The sequence below is a fragment of the Uncinocarpus reesii genome, genomic scaffold (genome assembly GCF_000003515.1).
Source record: "Uncinocarpus reesii 1704 scaffold_3 genomic scaffold, whole genome shotgun sequence".
Classification (NCBI taxonomy): Eukaryota; Fungi; Ascomycota; class Eurotiomycetes; order Onygenales; family Onygenaceae; genus Uncinocarpus; species Uncinocarpus reesii.
The window spans coordinates 45,473-63,407 of record NW_003052498.1 but is presented as its reverse complement, the minus strand read 5'-3'; the positions used below and the strand labels follow the sequence as shown (position 1 = coordinate 63,407).

General features: G+C 53.9%; 7 protein-coding genes across 7 annotated transcripts; 5 read left to right on the top strand and 2 right to left on the bottom strand.

Annotated features, from left to right (window-relative positions):
• Nucleotides 1-681: 681 nt before the first annotated feature.
• UREG_04759 (ATP-dependent RNA helicase ded1) lies at nucleotides 682-2,767 on the top strand (the record flags this gene model as incomplete). Its single annotated transcript, XM_002584024.1, has 2 exons — nucleotides 682-869; nucleotides 943-2,767. The coding sequence occupies 2 exons, from the start codon at nucleotides 682-684 to the stop codon at nucleotides 2,765-2,767; spliced, it is 2,013 nt and encodes a 670-aa protein (XP_002584070.1).
• A 1,423-nt stretch (nucleotides 2,768-4,190) lies between these two features.
• Nucleotides 4,191-5,733, bottom strand: UREG_04758 (uncharacterized protein; the record flags this gene model as incomplete). Its single annotated transcript, XM_002584023.1, has 3 exons — nucleotides 4,191-5,184; nucleotides 5,252-5,485; nucleotides 5,558-5,733. 3 exons carry the CDS (start codon nucleotides 5,731-5,733, stop codon nucleotides 4,191-4,193), a joined length of 1,404 nt encoding a protein of 467 aa, XP_002584069.1.
• An 801-nt stretch (nucleotides 5,734-6,534) lies between these two features.
• On the bottom strand, nucleotides 6,535-7,508 carry UREG_04757 (uncharacterized protein; the record flags this gene model as incomplete). The annotated part of the gene is made up of 2 exons (XM_002584022.1): nucleotides 6,535-7,367; nucleotides 7,436-7,508. The coding sequence occupies 2 exons, from the start codon at nucleotides 7,506-7,508 to the stop codon at nucleotides 6,535-6,537; spliced, it is 906 nt and encodes a 301-aa protein (XP_002584068.1).
• Nucleotides 7,509-8,441: 933 nt separating this feature from the next.
• UREG_04756 (uncharacterized protein) lies at nucleotides 8,442-10,040 on the top strand (the record flags this gene model as incomplete). Its single annotated transcript, XM_002584021.1, has 3 exons — nucleotides 8,442-8,640; nucleotides 8,693-9,664; nucleotides 9,730-10,040. The coding sequence occupies 3 exons, from the start codon at nucleotides 8,442-8,444 to the stop codon at nucleotides 10,038-10,040; spliced, it is 1,482 nt and encodes a 493-aa protein (XP_002584067.1).
• Nucleotides 10,041-11,424: 1,384 nt separating this feature from the next.
• On the top strand, nucleotides 11,425-12,781 carry UREG_04755 (uncharacterized protein; the record flags this gene model as incomplete). Its single annotated transcript, XM_002584020.1, has 2 exons — nucleotides 11,425-11,673; nucleotides 11,726-12,781. The coding sequence occupies 2 exons, from the start codon at nucleotides 11,425-11,427 to the stop codon at nucleotides 12,779-12,781; spliced, it is 1,305 nt and encodes a 434-aa protein (XP_002584066.1).
• A 703-nt stretch (nucleotides 12,782-13,484) lies between these two features.
• UREG_04754 (uncharacterized protein) lies at nucleotides 13,485-13,990 on the top strand (the record flags this gene model as incomplete). The annotated part of the gene is made up of 2 exons (XM_002584019.1): nucleotides 13,485-13,698; nucleotides 13,758-13,990. The coding sequence occupies 2 exons, from the start codon at nucleotides 13,485-13,487 to the stop codon at nucleotides 13,988-13,990; spliced, it is 447 nt and encodes a 148-aa protein (XP_002584065.1).
• A 951-nt stretch (nucleotides 13,991-14,941) lies between these two features.
• UREG_04753 (uncharacterized protein) lies at nucleotides 14,942-17,835 on the top strand (the record flags this gene model as incomplete). Its single annotated transcript, XM_002584018.1, has 4 exons — nucleotides 14,942-15,698; nucleotides 15,757-16,296; nucleotides 16,359-16,452; nucleotides 16,554-17,835. 4 exons carry the CDS (start codon nucleotides 14,942-14,944, stop codon nucleotides 17,833-17,835), a joined length of 2,673 nt encoding a protein of 890 aa, XP_002584064.1.
• Between the last annotated feature and the right edge of the window lie 100 nt (nucleotides 17,836-17,935).

The window sequence follows — 17,935 nt, the reverse complement described above, 5'->3', positions numbered from 1 at the left end:
AACGAAGAGGCAAAACCTGGTTTGCTGTGTTTGCCTCGGGGAAATCTCTATCAAAGGCGAAATCAAGTATCTGGTACTTGTGATTCCTGCCAGACGACAGTGAGGATGGCGGTACCCGCGACCTCTGGTTCCCTGCTTGAGAAAAGCTAGACTGAGCCTTGCTGACCTCAGCCGCGCTAAGCCCGAGCCGGCCTAGCGTGTGCAATTTTCGTCTTTTTCGCTTTCCTTCTTCTTCTTCTTCTTCTTCTTCTCAACGTCAACCCATCCGCTTCCTCCTCCTCGCATCCCATCTTCTACCTTGAGTGTTCTTCTTTTGCCTTCTTTTCTCTTATCTTCACACCCCTATTGTTGCAAAACTAGACCTTAGATCGAGAGAGAGATACAGTCGTCTTCTATTTTTCTATCTCTCTTTTCATTCCAGCACATCGCCACCGCACAGTCGAGTGAAGAGTCTTCCTTTTGAAACTGACACCAGCCGTTTGTTTCTGACACTCTTTTCTCGTCTTCCTTTTTCTTCAGATCGGTCTTTACGAGTCTGAAGCTTTCGCCAACCAAGCGACGAAGCAACATCCTTGCAATCAATCCCCTTGTCTCTTGGTGCGTGGAACCCTGCGCCCTCGTTTTCTTCCTTCACTCCGCTCCTGCTAACCCGTTTATTCTCCTTTAGAATCAATAGTAATCATGGCTGAATCTCTGAAAATGGCCGGCCTCTCCCTTGAGGACTCTCAGCATGCTCCAAACCACGCCACTGGACGGGCTCCCTATATCCCTCCCCATCTCCGTGGCCAGCAGCAACGCGGTCCCGTCCCCATGGATGGTCCCGCGCCGCAAGCTCGTGCTCCCATGCCCTCTGGTTCCTTTGCTGCAAAGTACGTATTTCTCGCGTCCTCATCCCCCCCACATATCCATTGTGTTTTGTAGTCTCTAACCCTGTGGTGACAGTGGTGCTCCCAACAACTGGGCCCCGCGTGGAGCTAATGTGAACGGTGCTCCTGGCTGGAATGCTGGCAGCGCACCTCGCTTCGACCCAAATGCATACGGCCATCCTGGTCCTCGTGGCGGCCAGAACTACGGTGGTGCTGGCAGCGCTCCTAGTGCTGGTGCCGCTCGCGGATCTGGTGACGGTCAGTGGCGCGATGGAAAACACGTTCCCGGCCCTGCCAATGCCCGCCTCGAGCGTGAACTCTTCGGTGTCCCCAACGACCCAACCAAACAGCACACTGGCATCAATTTTGCCAACTACGATGATATCCCTGTTGAGGCCTCCGGTCACGACGTTCCAGAGCCAGTGACAACATTCACAAACCCACCCTTGGACGACCATTTGATATCGAACATCAAGCTTGCCAGCTACAAAACCCCAACTCCGGTGCAAAAATACTCCATTCCGATCGTCATGGGTGGTCGCGATCTGATGGCCTGTGCTCAGACCGGCTCCGGAAAGACCGGTGGTTTCCTGTTCCCAATCCTGTCCCAAGCTTTCAAGAATGGTCCTTCTGCCGTCCCAACCCAGAATGCCAACCAGTTCAGCTATGGCCGCCAGCGAAAGGCGTACCCCACTTCTTTGATCTTGGCCCCAACCCGTGAGTTGGTCTCTCAGATCTACGACGAAGCCCGCAAGTTTGCTTACCGCTCCTGGGTTCGCCCATGTGTCGTCTACGGTGGCGCGGACATTGGATCCCAGCTTCGCCAGATTGAACGCGGCTGTGACCTGCTCGTTGCCACTCCTGGGCGTCTCGTGGATCTAATTGAGCGTGGACGCATTTCCCTCTGCAATATCAAATACCTCGTCCTCGATGAAGCTGATCGCATGTTGGACATGGGTTTCGAGCCACAGATTCGCCGTATCGTTGAGGGGGAAGATATGCCACCTGTCAATGGCCGTCAAACACTCATGTTCTCTGCCACATTCCCTCGCGACATCCAGATGCTCGCCCGTGACTTTTTGAAGGACTATGTCTTCTTGTCCGTTGGTCGTGTTGGCTCCACTTCGGAGAACATTACCCAAAAAGTTGAGTACGTCGAGGATAACGACAAGCGTTCCGTCCTTCTCGACATTCTTCACACCCATGGAACCGGCCTGACGCTGATTTTCGTCGAAACCAAACGCATGGCCGATTCGCTTTCCGAGTTCCTTATCAACCAAAACTTTCCCGCCACTGCCATCCACGGTGACCGCACTCAACGTGAGCGTGAGCGTGCTCTTGAATATTTCCGAAATGCTCGCTGCCCCATTCTGGTTGCGACTGCAGTGGCTGCTCGTGGCCTCGATATCCCCAACGTTACCCATGTCGTCAACTACGATCTGCCAACCGATATTGACGATTACGTGCATCGTATCGGTCGTACCGGTCGTGCAGGTAACACCGGCCTGTCCACCGCTTTCTTTAACCGTGGCAACCGAGGTGTCGTCCGTGACTTGATCGAATTGCTCAAGGAAGCCCATCAAGAGGTCCCGGCGTTCTTGGAGAACATCGCTCGTGAGGGCAGTGGGTATGGCGGTCGTGGCGGCGGTCGTGGTGGAGGCCGAGGCCGTGGCTCAAACACTCGGGATATGCGACGCATGGGTGGTGGTGCCCCACCATCGATGGGCAGTGCTCCTTCCTATGGTGGCAGTTATGGCGGTGGTACCAACAACTATAGCAGCGGCGGTAGCTTTGGCGGCGCTCCATCATACGGTGGTGGATACAGCGGCGGCGGCGGCAGCTATGGAGGCGGCAGCTACGGCAACCCATCCGGCCCTACCGGTCCATCATCTTGGTGGTAAATTACTGTGTCTCTTAACATGACCGCGGGAGTTCTTGGTTGGGTCTTTCTCTTATCGGCGAGCTTTCTCGACATAATTGGACGGATCAGACTGAGGCTCGATTTCTTGCGTCCGAACGGTTTGGTCATGATTTGCGACGAATTTCTTTTCTAATCGGTGTTTTAACTCATTTCGTGCGCTTTCTACATTGATTTCAGTTATGGTTTAGATGCGCTGTTCGATGCAGTCCGATCTTTGCTTTCGGGCCTTCCTTGCATTGTGGTCGTTGGGCTTGTTCGATCCAGATTGCATGAACATCATAGATAGCGTTGTTTTTCCTCTTTCTGCGACCGCTTAATTCAGATACCCCTTATGTCGTTCTGCCGCTGAAAGAGGAGCTGGCTCGAGCGAATTCGAGCGGGCACGCATTAATGCTTTTCGTTTTCCCCGAAAAAGTGCTTCTTACGATTTTCATGCCGTCTAATGTTTGCCCGAGCTGCATCGATCTGCGCTTTTTTACATAGATCTCTTGCGTTTTGCTTTTCGTTTTTCCGTGATTTTCGTTTTTGTCTCAGTTTGTTATGGCTGCTTTTCTTCACGATTCGGGTCTTCCAATCCGTCGGCTCCCAATTCTTCGATTCTACGCGACTTTCAGAGAGTGTCCGTTTTGCCTCTGCTTCATTCTTCGCCTCGAAAAAACTGGGTGGGAAAAATCTTGGTGTTGAGCTTTGTGATATGGGCTTCGAGCGTTTACTTGGCACTAAGAACGTCCCTCCTTGACGCACGGCGAAACGACGGTGGTTAATAGACGGGTTTTTTTGCATTGCATAGCGGCGTTTTTGAATTTCCAACCGACCTACGGAACAGGGCGGGAAACAGATATTCTCTTTCCATCTTCGATGGGGTTGACCTAAAGGTTATCGATATCATTTGGGACGATTTCGTTTTCTTCCGGACTTCTATCATGATGGGAAGGAGAATCTACATGGAGATTTGAACACACACTTTCAGATGAATGGTTATTCGACTTGAAGCCCACGTTTTTCAATCGTCGACCGTTTTGAAGCACGTCGCCATCGGCAGTGAGTTCTGGGAGATGGAGTCTTGCTTTTCCGTCGCTGTTGTTTTTCCTTCGGGGCGAATAATAATACCTCTTGTTTGTTCCTTTTTTGAGGAGAGGCCTTTTCAGCGTCTTGCATGGACATCCGGATTGAATTTTTTACTACTCGCGTTCAAAGGGATTCCCGGGGGTACAAGGAGGACACTTTTGAATCTGCTTAATTCGTGAAGGAAAGCAGTGAAGGAGAGGACGGAACAAAAATAGTTGCTATTTTCTTTTACCCATTAGTAGTTAATTGCAAATGGTACATACTGAATGATATGAAGTAGTGCCAACAGCCAGAATCTCCAGCCATTTATAAAACATCTGCATCAGGTTGCACTATCATTCGGCTGGCTTTGCCTTGGTCCGGTCAACAAACTTGATCACCTTGTTCCCGGTCTTGCTACGCTCAAAATCCTTGTCGCTCTGCACAAACGTGATGGTGAGGAGGTGTGCATTGATGGGGAGGAAGCCGAAGAATCGTTGGATCCTCTCGACCACGGCGTCTCGCGACAGCAGTGTGACGGCGCCGGAATCAGGGCGGAAGAGGCGAACTTCCATCGCGATCTCGGGGGTGCCCGGGGTGTAGCTGTGGACAATCTGCCATTGCAAGATGCCGTACTCTTCCGTGCGCATCAACGCCTCGATCTTGCTGAAGCTGAAGTACTCCGCAAACCACTTGAAGCTGAAGCGTCGGTCACGCCCGTACAACCGCAGAAGCTTCATGTGCTGCGCTTCCTCTGCCGGGATCTTCGCCAGGGCAGCGGGCGGCAGTGGATGGACGGAGCCGAGATCACCAGATACGTACCGCACCAGCGGGTGACGCAGCCGCTGGAGGGAAGTCTGCACGATGATGCCCGGCTGGCCTTCGGGAACTTCGCCCACAGTCTCATCGGCGGGCGTCTCGGTGTCTTCCACAGACGGCGGCAGCACCTCCAGCAGCATCGCACGCGTGTCGTAGATGAACTCGGTATGGTCGTCCTCCGTGTCGCCCGTCAGGTCCAAGTTCGCCACTGCCCATGCTCCGGCCTCAGAGCTGCCCATTATCGAGCAGATCGTCACAGGGCCCAGGATGGATCGGATGAAGGCTCTCTGCGTGCGGATCAATGGTTCGGAGGTGTAGAGGATCTTGGTGATCTTGATGGCCTCTCGCTCCGCTGCCGGGAGGGAGGCGATATAGGCTGCGATCTGGACCATCTGGCTCCCGTCTCCGGCTACGACATTGATTCGATGGCTTACAACCGCCCGGACAACGTCGTCGTGGGACATGTAGTGGCCCGCGCAGAAAACGCCTCCGCCCGCCTGCTCCACGATCTCGGTGACCAGGTCAAGAGCCCTGTCCGAGACGGCATCAAGTCAGCGCTTCCGCTTCATTTCTCTGGCCCGATAGGAAGACAGCATACCGATAGAATGAGCCTGAGATATGCATTGAGAGAGTTAAGTCTCCTGGCTCAATCAAACCACAATCCTTGACCAACGCGCCGATTGCGTTTCGATGCCGCCGGTTCTCAGCGGAATCGGTGACAAACATCATGGGAACTCCGCCAGAGCCTCCGCCAGTGACGCTGATGTATCCTTGCAGGCGATATCCATTGCGAGGGCTGGTGTCGCTCGAGAGCCGCTGGATGGTCTGATACCTATTCGAATCGACGTGTAAATAAGATGGAATTGAGGCAATAGAGCAGCGAGATAAATCGCCGGCGACCTACAGACGCTCCTTGCGCATAAGAGGAAAGCTCTTCAAGTCCAGCGCATTTTGTTGTTTGGCCGCCGCAAGGGTTTCAGCAAAAGCCTCCGGTGTCGAAGGGTACTCTGCAGCGGAGTAGAACGGATGGACACTGGCACTCGCAAGGATATCAGCGAGGGAATAGAATCTGGACGCCATTCCGGCCGTTTATTTTAAATGCCCTCCTCTGTCAGTTGATGGGAACACAGAATCCCTCGTGGTCAATCCTCCGGACTTGTTGCTTTTGTGCAAAGCGTCCGCGATTCACGACTCTACCGAGTACATATATATTATGCCCCCCTCAGTTCGTGCTTGGTTCATGCAGCAGCTCTGGGCGATTTGATAATAACCTCAGGCAAGAGACATGCGCCTGAAGCGAGCATCATCACGGGAGGGCCGAGTCATTGTGCTGCTCATCTTGCGCCGCTTGTCGTTGGGACTGGGGGATTGGCCCTGACGATTTTCGCTTGACTTGCTTTTCTTTTTTTGGTGGCTGGCGAAGGTCAAAAGGCTCAAGCCGACAGCAGAAGGGCCGCCACCAGCTCATTGACGCCCTGCTTACCCTGGCGTCTGCCAGCTAGCCATCCGCGATCGAAAGAGGAGAAGCAGAATCGTGGCAAGGGCCTGCATGATTCCCAACGATTATGTCCGATCGCATGCCGCCGTCTCTCGCTTTTGGGAGACAGCAAGGGGATCTGCACGTCAACGCTGCGAGGGCAGGGATTGCGGTTTGTGATGAGTGGCTGGACGGGATTTTGATATTGACGGACTCAGACATTCAACCATTTGTTTTCAAAAAACTCAATTAGTTACTCTTGGGATTTCGACCCGTCTACTCCGTAGTTACAGTGGAACTACAGCAGGATGACGGAGAGCCGATCATCGAGATGGTTCAGTCTTGCATCCGGAGAAGCTAACTAGCCAAATGCGAGGAGTTTATACTTCGTATTGCGAACACATTCACACAACTCGCGAATCCCCCGCAACGAATGGTCGAGCATCCCAGCGCACTCGACGCAAGTGGCGATGTGGATCTCTGACCTCGCTCCGGGCGTGAAGCCACCGCCTGTTGTTGATCAGGATCACTGATCCTCGAGGAAGCAATTCGGGCGTCAGGTGCAGTGTCGCCGCCTTGGCCTGCGGGCTCGACAGCACTGCTCCAAGCTCCTGAAGCGCCATCTTCGCGCCGGCAGTGAGGGGACAAAGGATTTCTTCGCGAAATCGAAACTCGGGTGCCCCGTTACCAGGATCTTCTCCCAGTAAGCCGGCGGTGATGTGCCGCTCGTCACTCTTGATGAATTCAGGAGGGACTGTGATGCGATATTCGGGCCTGGACAGCGACGTCCTCGTCGACGGGGACAGTAGACGTACAAGCATATCGATGCTGAGAATCGACAACGTCCCTCCGCCGCAGCGATCGGGCTGCAGCACCTGCAAAGCAAAGAACCGGGGCGGAAGGTGCTCGTAGCTGCAATCCGTATGCCATGGAAAGTCCTGTGCCGTTTCTGAGCGAGCCGGCTTATCCGCCGTTGGATGCGCGCCAGGGAGAGGGCGGACGTCCCAGAACCAGCCCCGAGACGCGGAGTGCGTAATGGGCAGGCCATGTCCGTGGTGCTTGTGCAGGCCCAGAATGAGCTGTTGCATGTAACGGCTCTCGTCGTCCTCGAAACCCAATTTGATCTTCAAAACTCCCGTTTCGTCGAGCAGCTCGTGGACGGAATCGATATGCGCCCGCTCGTCTGCGCAGCTAGGACTGGGTGCACGCAGCTGGGCGATAGTAGAGTTATGACGACCTGGGTTCTTGAATAAGCATTCTTGTACGCACTTTTTTGTGTTGGGTGACGGTTGGTGCGACACTTACATGATGAAAGACGACGGCCTCGCCCAACAGCTCCCAGGCCTGGCTTACACACCCTGCGCAGGGTATGCCACATTGTAGTGTATCACAAATTCGAACCCCTTCTAGCTTTTGCAAGCCTCAATGGCAATGCGTGTTGAAGACAGAAGCCCTGGGAAAAGTGGGAAAAGAGCGAGCACTTGTTCTGGGTCCAACCCAGGCCAATATATATGACGACGTTTGGGCATCCGAGCCTCTCAGTCGGGAACTTCGCGATGGTTGGAACCAATTCTATATGTAGTTACTGGAGAGATCCTCAGGCAGGCAGCCTCCGATCGCTCGTTCTTCAGACCTGGATCCATTATTGCACCGTCACCGTGCCAGTCCTTCTGACGGAATGCTCGGTACACGAGGGCAGAGCTTCGCAATCCTTGAAGCCCTTCTTCAAAGGGGTGGTGCTAACTGCGGATATTTTAAATCGCACTGGAGAGTGGGCAATCATGGTTTGGCTTGCCACAGCCATGAACGATGATCAAACCAATCCGCAGGGCCCTGGCATCTCGTCGACAGCCACTTGCTGTCCATCAGGGGCCGAACCGGATGAAGCCGAGCATCAGCTCAGCCGCCTTGACTTTGCTCGCTCAGTCGAGCTAAACGTTTTAACGCTGCTTAGCATCAGCCACAAGCGAATATTCACTCAAAAAAAGCCCGGTCATCGCCGAAGATCCCAAAATGAGGGCGTTGGCGACTGTTCGATTCGTTGCAAGCCTGCCCAAAGGCCCTCGATGGATAATTCGTCAACGATGTTGAACAGGCTGTAGATCAGGGTTGGCTGGCCTGGGATTCGGATCCAAGCTACTGCAAAGAATTGAGTCTGTCATCACGGAAGGAGACCGGATCAAATAACTAATGAATAGTCGGGCGGGAGCAGATCTCAGATCTCGCATATAAAGCTTGGATAAAAAGACACAGCCATCCCCCGTCTCTGCTCCGGTTAGTTAACTAGTTAGCATATAACTTCACATCCACAATGTCGTCTGTTCATGAAACTGGTGTGCCGCCCGGCTATGGGATGCACACCATTCCCCCTACTGTCCATGCCGCGATCCGAAAACATTTGCAGACAGGCCCTTCACATAAAGAGTCATTCTATGTTGTTGATGAAGAATTCATCCACAGCCAGCTGAGAATGTGGGCAAGCAAGTTCGGGCATGTTCAACCCTTTTACGGTGAGGCTCCAAACCGCAGGGCCGTATGCATATGGACTGACAAAAAGCGTAGCCGTCAAGTGCAACGACAATCCAAGGCTGTTGAGCATTCTTGCAAAGCACGGAACGGGGTTCGACTGTGCTTCCCAGTCAGAGATCAAACGGATTCTTGACCTTGGGGTAAAGCCAGATCGGATTCTCTACGCGGCGCCCATCAAGTCCGAAGATCATATTCTATATGCCAAAGAGCATGGCGTGGTCCAGACAATGTTTGATAGCGAGGACGAGCTGCGGAAGCTGGTCAAGCTGTTTCCCCCGGCGCAACTGTACCTCCGCCTCTGGGCAGATGACCCTACTTCCCGTGTTCGCCTTTGCGACAAATTCGGGGTCCAGTTACCGCAAGCGAAGAGACTACTAACATTGGCGAGAGAATTAAACATGACGGTAGTCGGCCTCTGCTTCCATGTGGGCTCGAGCGCATCGGATTGTGATGCATATCGGCGAGCAATTGCGCTCAGCCGAGAAGTTTATGACTACAACGAGAGCTTCGGTGCGGACAAAAGGCATCCCATACGGACAATCGATGTCGGCGGTGGATTTTCCCGTGGCAATTTCGACAACGCAGTAAGGGCTATAAACGAAGGCATCCAGGAACATTTCGGGGCGGACAACCAGCTGCGATGGGTCGCTGAACCGGGCCGTTACTTTCCAGACGAAGCGTTCCATCTGGTGTGCCGGGTGATTGGGACACGGCCTCGCCCATCTTTAAGTGATGAACCCCCTCCAGGGGAAGCATTTCCCGTTGGTGACGTGTATATTAACGACGGTATATATCGCAACTTTTTGAACGCTATAACCGAGCAGGTAGTACCGCCGGCTCGATTGCTTGATTGCACTGGCTCGCCGTATGTTCGGGGTGACGACACAGAGGATACATATGTCCTCTGGGGCCAGACGTGCGACAGCTTTGACAAGATAAACAGCAGCTGCGTGCTCCCGCGGCGGGCCAAGGTTGGCGATTGGGTCTATTTCCCGTCAATGGGAGGTAAGTTGTCTTGTATCTGTTTGCCCCTGCACTCTCGAAAAGCGGCAGCTGACCGGATCCCCAAGCGTACACGCATGTCACTGCAAACGACTTTAACGGGTTCCCCAAAGATACACAGACCATCTGGATTCCCAATTCCACCGAGGAATCCAAAAATGCAGTCTCAGCGCCATTTAGAACGCTGAAAACACTGCATTACTACGTTGTGAGCGCATTCAGCCTGCCGGGATACGCTGCTAGGGAAGCCGAGCGCCCCGGACTGAAAGCCAGTGGTGAGTTGGCAGCCTTCAACTCGAATGCCGGGTTGGTCGGCAAGTTTTTTGCGGGTGCCAGAGCCCTTCACATCTTTTCGGGGGCGCGCCATGACGAGCAGTGAAAGCTCAAAAAGCCATCAAGGACATTGGCGGCATGGGGCTGACGGCGTTGGATCATAGGCTACTATCTCTCTGGCGGCAGGCAAGCTTCTCTTGGTTGAGAAGCATAATGTATATTCAGTTTCTGGCAGCTGTCTCCAATATTCGGAAGTGGATATGTGGCATTGCAACATGTAGTTTACTCTTTCAATCGAAGCCGGAATCCCGGCGTTTGCTAAACGGGGCGTATCGCTGCAACAACTGTTCGCAAGGACGTTGACTCTTTGCTCTGCCGTTGCACACGGCTGGATATGCTGCGGTTGACGATATATCTGGCCAACCAGCCCGACAGCGGATGTAGCACGGTGTCTCGCGCAATGGATTCGCAGATTGCAGATAGGATTCCGTGTAGCCCTGCTATTCTGATAGTTCTTTTAGGCATGGAGCGACTGCAGTTCCGAGTCCGGTTTGAGCGACCTTGTGAGATCTGAGCAGTCGCATCCGATGGGATACAGCGTAGATCCATGTCACCAGGCGGACTTGTTCGCTACGACGATGGCGGAGAGGAGCTTCGTGATAATCCCAGCGAGACTGGCGAAGTTGCTGTGAAGGGAGTGGACGCGCGCACGAAGCCGCGGTGGCGATCTGGCTGGGCTCCAGGCCAATCTGCAATCGTATAACAAACGCCAAAATCCCTGAAGCAGCCGTTCTGGCGCACCATTGGACGTGTGACGGAGCGTGTTGGACGCCTCCCGGCATTCGGTTCTCCCCTAGTGGCCTCGCTGCACATCAGTCGAAGCCTGCATGAAGCGATCGGCTGAGCTGACGGGCAGAGGCTCCCGGCCATTTTAGCACCATGGACGGTAGAGGCACTCGGTACAAATTCTCGCTGTCAGGCTGGAGGGTATGAAAAAAAGAGCACGCAGTTATTGAGAGCGCTATGATGGCAGCATCCACCGCTGTACAGACGGAGAAGAGCAGCCGAGCAAGTCTCCAGCAGATATGCCTGCTGGAAAGTGACGGCGAGCGAGTGGTGCCGCCGCTCCGTGCGGAATCGTCCATTCGAGCAGAAGAAAAAGAACAGCTGGAATCCCTTCTCCTGCGCCAGTATCCTCGCGAATCGTGGGCCAAGGAGTCGTACCGCGCCGCCTGCCCACATCCAATATTGGTGCACCCGCAGCATTATCAGAATATCCAAGCGCTGCAGGAAGCACTGGCTCTCGCCGTCACCAATATCGTCGAACGATGGTGGAGTGATACCGCCGCTGATTTTCCCCGCCGGATGCCTTTGGAGCCACAGGAGGAGGATCTGCTACAGGTAACTAGCCCTTTTTTTTTGTTTCTTCCTGTGCGATTCACCTGGCGAGAATGACAGCGCTGACCCGGGATTCTCGCAAGGTCTAGTGGATGGAGAATGAAGGGCGAGATGGGATCCGTCCGTATAAACAATGCCTCGGATCCTGGCGACCCGATTTCCTCGTTGAAGAGACATCACACGCCGCGGGTCGCGAGTCGATAGCAGAGCGATTTGCCATCTGCGAGATCAATGCCCGTTTCTCGTTCAATGGCTTTTGCATGAGCGAAGCCGGCCAGCAGGGCCTAGCTGACATGGGGGCGACGCAGAAGCATCTGCTCAACGTCTTGGAGCCTGGTCAAGTGAGGGACCGCCATCTGCGTGCAGTCGACGACAGGATGCTGACAGAGCTAGGTCATTGAGGGATTGCTCAGCTTGTTCGACACGAGCCGCCCGTTGCACCTCCTAAAGGGTGAGGAGTACGGAGTCGATATCCATCTCTTCGCACACGAGGTCGAGCGGCGGGTTGGAATGCGCCCGAGATTCATTACGCCAGACGAGCTACGGTTGGTGCCGAGTCAGGATGCCAGGTTTGGCTACAAGCTGTGTGCCATCGCCAGGGACGAGGACAGCCAGCCGCCCAGCTCAGGCCGCGATAGCATCGTCGGCAAGCCTCGCCGGGCAGCCAGATTTGTCCACAACGCAGAGGTTCTCGAGGAAGTCCATCAGGTGGCCTTGGAGCTGCACCAGCGGGAGCTGCGAGCATTGTCCCCGGAGATGCTACGGCAAATCGCGCTGCGCTGCTTTAACGATATGCGAACGATACTCCTTGTCCACGACAAGAGGATGCTGGGGATAGTATTACAGGAGTTAGACGACCTGGTCGCCAGACACGGCGTGCTGACTGAGGAACAGGCGCTAGTTCTACGAGATGGCATTGCACAAACCATTATCCCAGGCTCACCCGCCATGGAAGCGTTTATCCGCCAGTGCGAAAGCGAGCCGGGCCTGAAGGACGGTTATCTTTTGAAGCCCATTCGAAGCGGGAAAGGGGCGGGAATCATTTTTGGAGACGAAGCCTCTCTCGAGGAATGGAAAGACAAGCTCGAAGCTCTCCGGCAGCCGGCTCTCACGCCAGGCCAGACCAGCTACATTGTGCAACGCCAGGTCAAGCAGCCGACCTACGGTGTGCTGCTCCGCGAGCAAGACGGCCTGCAGCACAACAGGCTGATCGGGACCTATCTCTCCGTGAATGGAAAGTTCCTGGGACTTGGGGTCTGGCGCAGTGGGCCGGAGCGCATCTGTGCCGTCAGCCATGGAGGCGCGTTCCTATTCTCCGTGATGAGCTCGCGGCACCAGGTGGCAGCGGCCAGGGGAGGAGGGAGTGTATCCAGATACGTGCAGCGGCTGCACTCGATCGGTTCCTGGATGAAGAGGCGGCTTACTCTACGTCTGAAGAATGTGGATTAGACTCTGTAGACGATGAGGCCGTATTGGTTTCCTGTCAGTATTTAGACGGTGCTTTCTATAGAGTTGCGGCCCGAGTACACTACACTAGACTTTCAATAACTACTTTAGAGCTGATATGGAAAGCTTGTAATCAAGGGACTGCGAATATTATGATATGGGCTCTGGTGGCTGGAGGCCCTGGCTTTGACCGTGTCTCGTTGATTGAGGAATCAGATTCTCTTCTCAAATCACCAGTCAATGCATTTAAGCAATTCCAACACGCACTCGCTCTGCCTTTTGGACAAACCACTTGTTTGAAAGTGCACCTTGATATTATCGACTGAGATGGCCCCAGTCCAGTATCCTGTCAAGCGCCTGAAGCGCACACCCGGCCCCGGCTGGACCACAACGCTGTTTGACGGTGCTGAATCCGAGAGGCTGAGGGACTACGAGGAAGGCGGCCTGTGTCCCATCATCATTGATGATGTCTTGTCCGGTGACGATCTGTTTTGTCCAGGACAGACACATTCTTTCAAGGTCGTTGGCAAGCTGGGCTGGGGATCCTATTCCACTGTCTGGCTGGGTCGGGAAATGTAAGGCTTGCGTTTATGTAGTCTAGCTGCACTGAATCTGTCTCTTGCTGACTCGATGGGACAGGCAGTCTGGCCGGTTTCTGGCTTTGAAAGTCCTGAGGCGAGAGCACAGCACACGAGATAACGCTGAAATGAGGATCCTGAAGCAGCTCGGGAGGCTGCAGCTGGCCTTCTTCCACACTCATCAACCTACTCAGGATCAGTTTCTGTGCCTTGGGCTACTGCCGCTTGGAGCTACCCTTCAAGAAAGGATTGCACCCCGGAATATCACTTCCATCTACGCTCTCATCAGTGCCCGCCTGACAAAGGTGCTTGCTCTGCATGAGCAGGGCATCTGCCATGGTGGTGAGTGAATGCTTTGGCTGGGAATCCGTTAAATTACCTAGTCACTGACTTCTTTATAGATATCAGCCATGCAAATATTGCTCTAGGAGTGCACCCTGAAGCCTTGCACGAGACCTTCCGATGGGATGACAGATCATACATCCAGCTTGTGGAAGTCCCTGGGCCACCACCGCCTCGCCCAGCCAATCTCCCAGAATATATTGTCTTCCATCAATTTCCCCTCCAGACAAACAGAGACGATCTGTCGCTGCTGGATATCATTGATTTTGGGAAAGGTCTGTCCGGTGGATGAATCTAGTCAGTTTGGCGGGCATTGCTGACTGTATTGAAGCATTTGATACACCCACCAAGGATGGAATGTTCGGCACTGGGCCTTTTCGTGCCCCTGAGCTGAGGAATCCGGATACCTCAACTGCCAGTAAAAAGACAGACCTCTGGAGTCTGGGCTGTCTAGCATGTCTATCCTCCCGCTGCCCTAAATGGATCATATTTATTAACCCGTCTCTGTCTAGATTGTTTTTGCCCTCACCACTGAACATTTGTTTGCTGAAGAAAAGCTTCTCTCAAAATACTGTGGTACGGGACCTTGTGAGAAATCAGCTGGATTTGGGTAACTGACATAGCCCAGCTGGTGATGACAACGTGCAGCTTGCCATCATTGAGGAAGCTCTACGGTTCCATATGTCCTTGGAAGCTTCTGCGGAATATAGAGCCTTGGTTTGCCAGCTCGTCCATGCCCTGGTACAGGTCAATCCTAGCCAGCGTGATCCCGAGAAAGCCATGCAGTTGCTCCGCCAGTTGGAGTTTTGTATTGCTGATGACCATGTTGAATAGACAATTGAGTATAGTGGATTCGCAATCTGAATAGACCTGATCTGTAGAGATGATTATTTTCAAGCTGGGAATGTCTTTTTTAGATGTTGGCGTAACTAGTTGAGTAGATCTCGGCAGTCTAAACACTGTCGTTGTTCAACTTGTTAGTGCGTCGAGCTTATCCAGTTGGTTTTGTTCAACCTCGAAACTCCTCCTGTCTCTCTTTCTTCTGCTCGAGTCACCAGCATCTCCTGGACGATGTCCCTGTCGTCTCGCACTGCGATAGTCGGGCAATGCGCTGCCTGCATCCTCAGATTTTGCTTTTGATTAACTATTCACTGCCGCCCCAATCTACCCGTGATCTATCCATCTAACCTCGCCCTTCACCTGTCCACCACCTGCACCGCTGACCCGCCACGGCACTTCTACGATGGCTGACAGCCATGATCCTGCATCTCGTGGCCGCTCCCCCTCACCGACGCCCAATTCCCATAGCCCTTCCTCGTCCCGACCGAAACCTGAGCCGTCTCCCGCGTCGCGTCCCCCCCGCGTAAATGGCATTGCTCGCGCGGATCACGACGAGACAGAAGACACAAAAATGGCGACGCCTTCCCGCAAGGCCTCCGTGTTGCCCGCAGCCGCAAGCCCGCCTGCCAACCCGGTGCTGCCGTCAGATGTAGATTCGTCCCGCCAAAAATCCGGGCGTCCCAATGCCGAACCCGCTCAAAGCGCCTGGGAAAAGCCTGTCAAGCCTCGGCGCGCAGAGAACGTCGATCCATCCGGCACCCGTCGCGATACCAACACTCGACGGCCGTCCGACCCCCAGCCGGCTACAGAAAGCGCTCCCGCAAGTACTCGGAAACAGACAAATGGCACGATCGGCTCCGTCTACTCGGGCAACAAAATCAGGCATCTGAAAAAGGATGATGGCATTCCCCTTTGGCGAAAGGACATCCAGTACGAGTTCTTGAGACTCGTCTTCGCAGACAAGACGCCGTGCTTCACTCGGTTTCCCGAGGGTGATAAGAATTTCACGTTTACGGATATCTATCTTGATGCGATGGCGAAAAGCAGCAAGACAAGCAAGATACTCAAGGAAAAACTGCAGACCGAAAAGTCCTCGGCAATCAACATGGCCATGGTGTGCCTTCTTGTGAACTTTGGGAGGATGAATACAACCCTGAACTGTGAGTGCATGAATGTACGGTCAAAGCATAGCGATTTGTGCGGCTAATACCCAGATAGTCTTCCCGGAAATGCGTGCCCAACTTCGAACCTACCACTCGATCCCGTCCCTCCAAGCCCACCAAGACTCCAATGCGTACAAGCAGCTGCAGGATGCACCCCGTCTCAAATCGATCCTCAAAGGCGCCTCCGAAGACGTCGAGCAGCCGGGTACGGTGGAGAAAGTCAAGAGTCTTCCGGTCCCTCGCACGAACCCCGTCAATCTCATTTTCGTCTTGTCCCACTACGCTCCGAAGATATCGGAGCTCCACTTTCAGCCCCCGGGAGATTTCTTCGACTTGGTGATGCGACCAACGCTGAGTAGTAAAAGCCGTGCCAGGGCGTTTTTGTGGCTGATGTGGTATTACCTGGAAAGTGATTTCTCTGAAAAGGCCGCCTTGGAGAACCCTTTCGGTCCCGGCACTGTTGGGGAAGGGAGCCAGGGTTTGCCGCTCAAAGTGCCTGGGCTAGAGGAACTCACAGAACAAGAGGCTGAAGCTGAGAACGTGGACTCACCGGAGGAAATCCGGTATGGTGAGGAGAAGCAACGGGAGCGAAAGCGTATGTACCCGCGCTTTACTACTTTGACAAACTGATGACGGCGGCTGATTTGTATCAACCAGGGATCTTGGAAGAGGACGATGTTATCTTCCGGCATGCCAAGCGCCCGAAAAAAGGTGATAACCCGCTACACTCGACCGACCCTTGTGTCCATGTGTGAATTCTATATTCTGACCATTGCTTTCTTTTTTGCATTTAGATTATGCAAGCGACGACCAAGCTTCCGAGGACACAATGCTCACCAGTCATACTTCGAGACGAGATCGGAGCGCTGCCGGCGGGCGTCGTAGTGACGTTTATGGGTCGGTTGCGGCCACGCCTCTGAACCCAGCCAAGCGAGCTCTTGAAGATGAGGATGTTGGTGAAATGCAAACACCCCCCCAAACCTCTAGGCCACGTTCCAAGCGCCCTAAGAGAGATTCTTCGGCCAATCGACCGCCCGGCAGCCAACCGCAGCGCTTGGTCCTCAAGACCAGGATGGAGCAGACTCCCGACACCTCTTCCCCTGCTCCCCCTGGCGCTGCACATCCAATCCTAAGTCAATATGTCTCCGGCAATTCCGTTTCCGGCGGCCAGAGTGGATCTCGCCGACCACGCCCAATGACTCAGCATCAGATCGCCCTTGAATTGAACCGAAAGCAACGCGTTGATTATGCATTGGCTCAACGTCGAATGGAAACATGGGACGCTCTCCGTGTGCGCCGAGAAAAGGAAGTCCCGTTTGCCCGTGCGGGACGCTTACTTCAAAGCTTGCCGACCAGCTATGACACGGAAGACGAGAAATCTTGGGGCAAGGGTGGCATTTGTCCCAACCCAGAAGAAGAAGAGGATTATGGAGAAACTGCTAGCTTCTACTTCTCCGTGATTAGAAAAGTTGCGCGGCGACTGCAACGATGGGATTGGGATTCGGTTCTGTCTGACGATAAAGATTATCCGGTTAATGGCTTGGGAGCTAATTACAATCGACCTCCGGTTGAGGAGCATCATGAGTTGGAGATGGTTAGTCATGCGACATCCAGTTTCCATAAGCCGAAGAGCCGGTCAGCGGCCAGGAGAGAAAGGAAGATGATTGAGGATGCGCCCGAGGAGCATGAGCAGACAAAGAAGCTCTCAAGCCGTGGTGGCACAGGCCAGAAGAAATCCACTGCGACTGGTAGTAAGCGAAGATCGCGACCATCGAAGGGCACTTCCAAACCTCACGCCGATGCTCCCGAACAAGCTGAAATGCCCGATGACTCTGTGCTGCATGGCGACCGTGGCGCTGGTCGCGGCGATGGCCCCATGGACACAATTGACCAAGAGCTGCTTGGTGAGAGCAGCCTCCCTGACACCCGAAGCCGCCAGGATGACACGAGCAGCATTGGTCTTGGACCCGAAGTCGTGCAGGGCGACGGTGATGATACCGAAGAGCTCTCTGACGTGGATATGGAGCTGTCCAAGCTCGGTGAGAATGAATACTCCCGAGGCGACAGTTTGTCTCCGGACAACGACGTGGAGGCCAGCCAGCTGGACGATGACGAGACTGTGCTTGAAGTTTGAACTAGTTATCGCTTTTAATGTGTTTGATCTACGCCTTCGAAAATCACTACTTTGTATAATCATTGCATGCAGAAGAGGCAGCTCGCCTATCTTATGTATT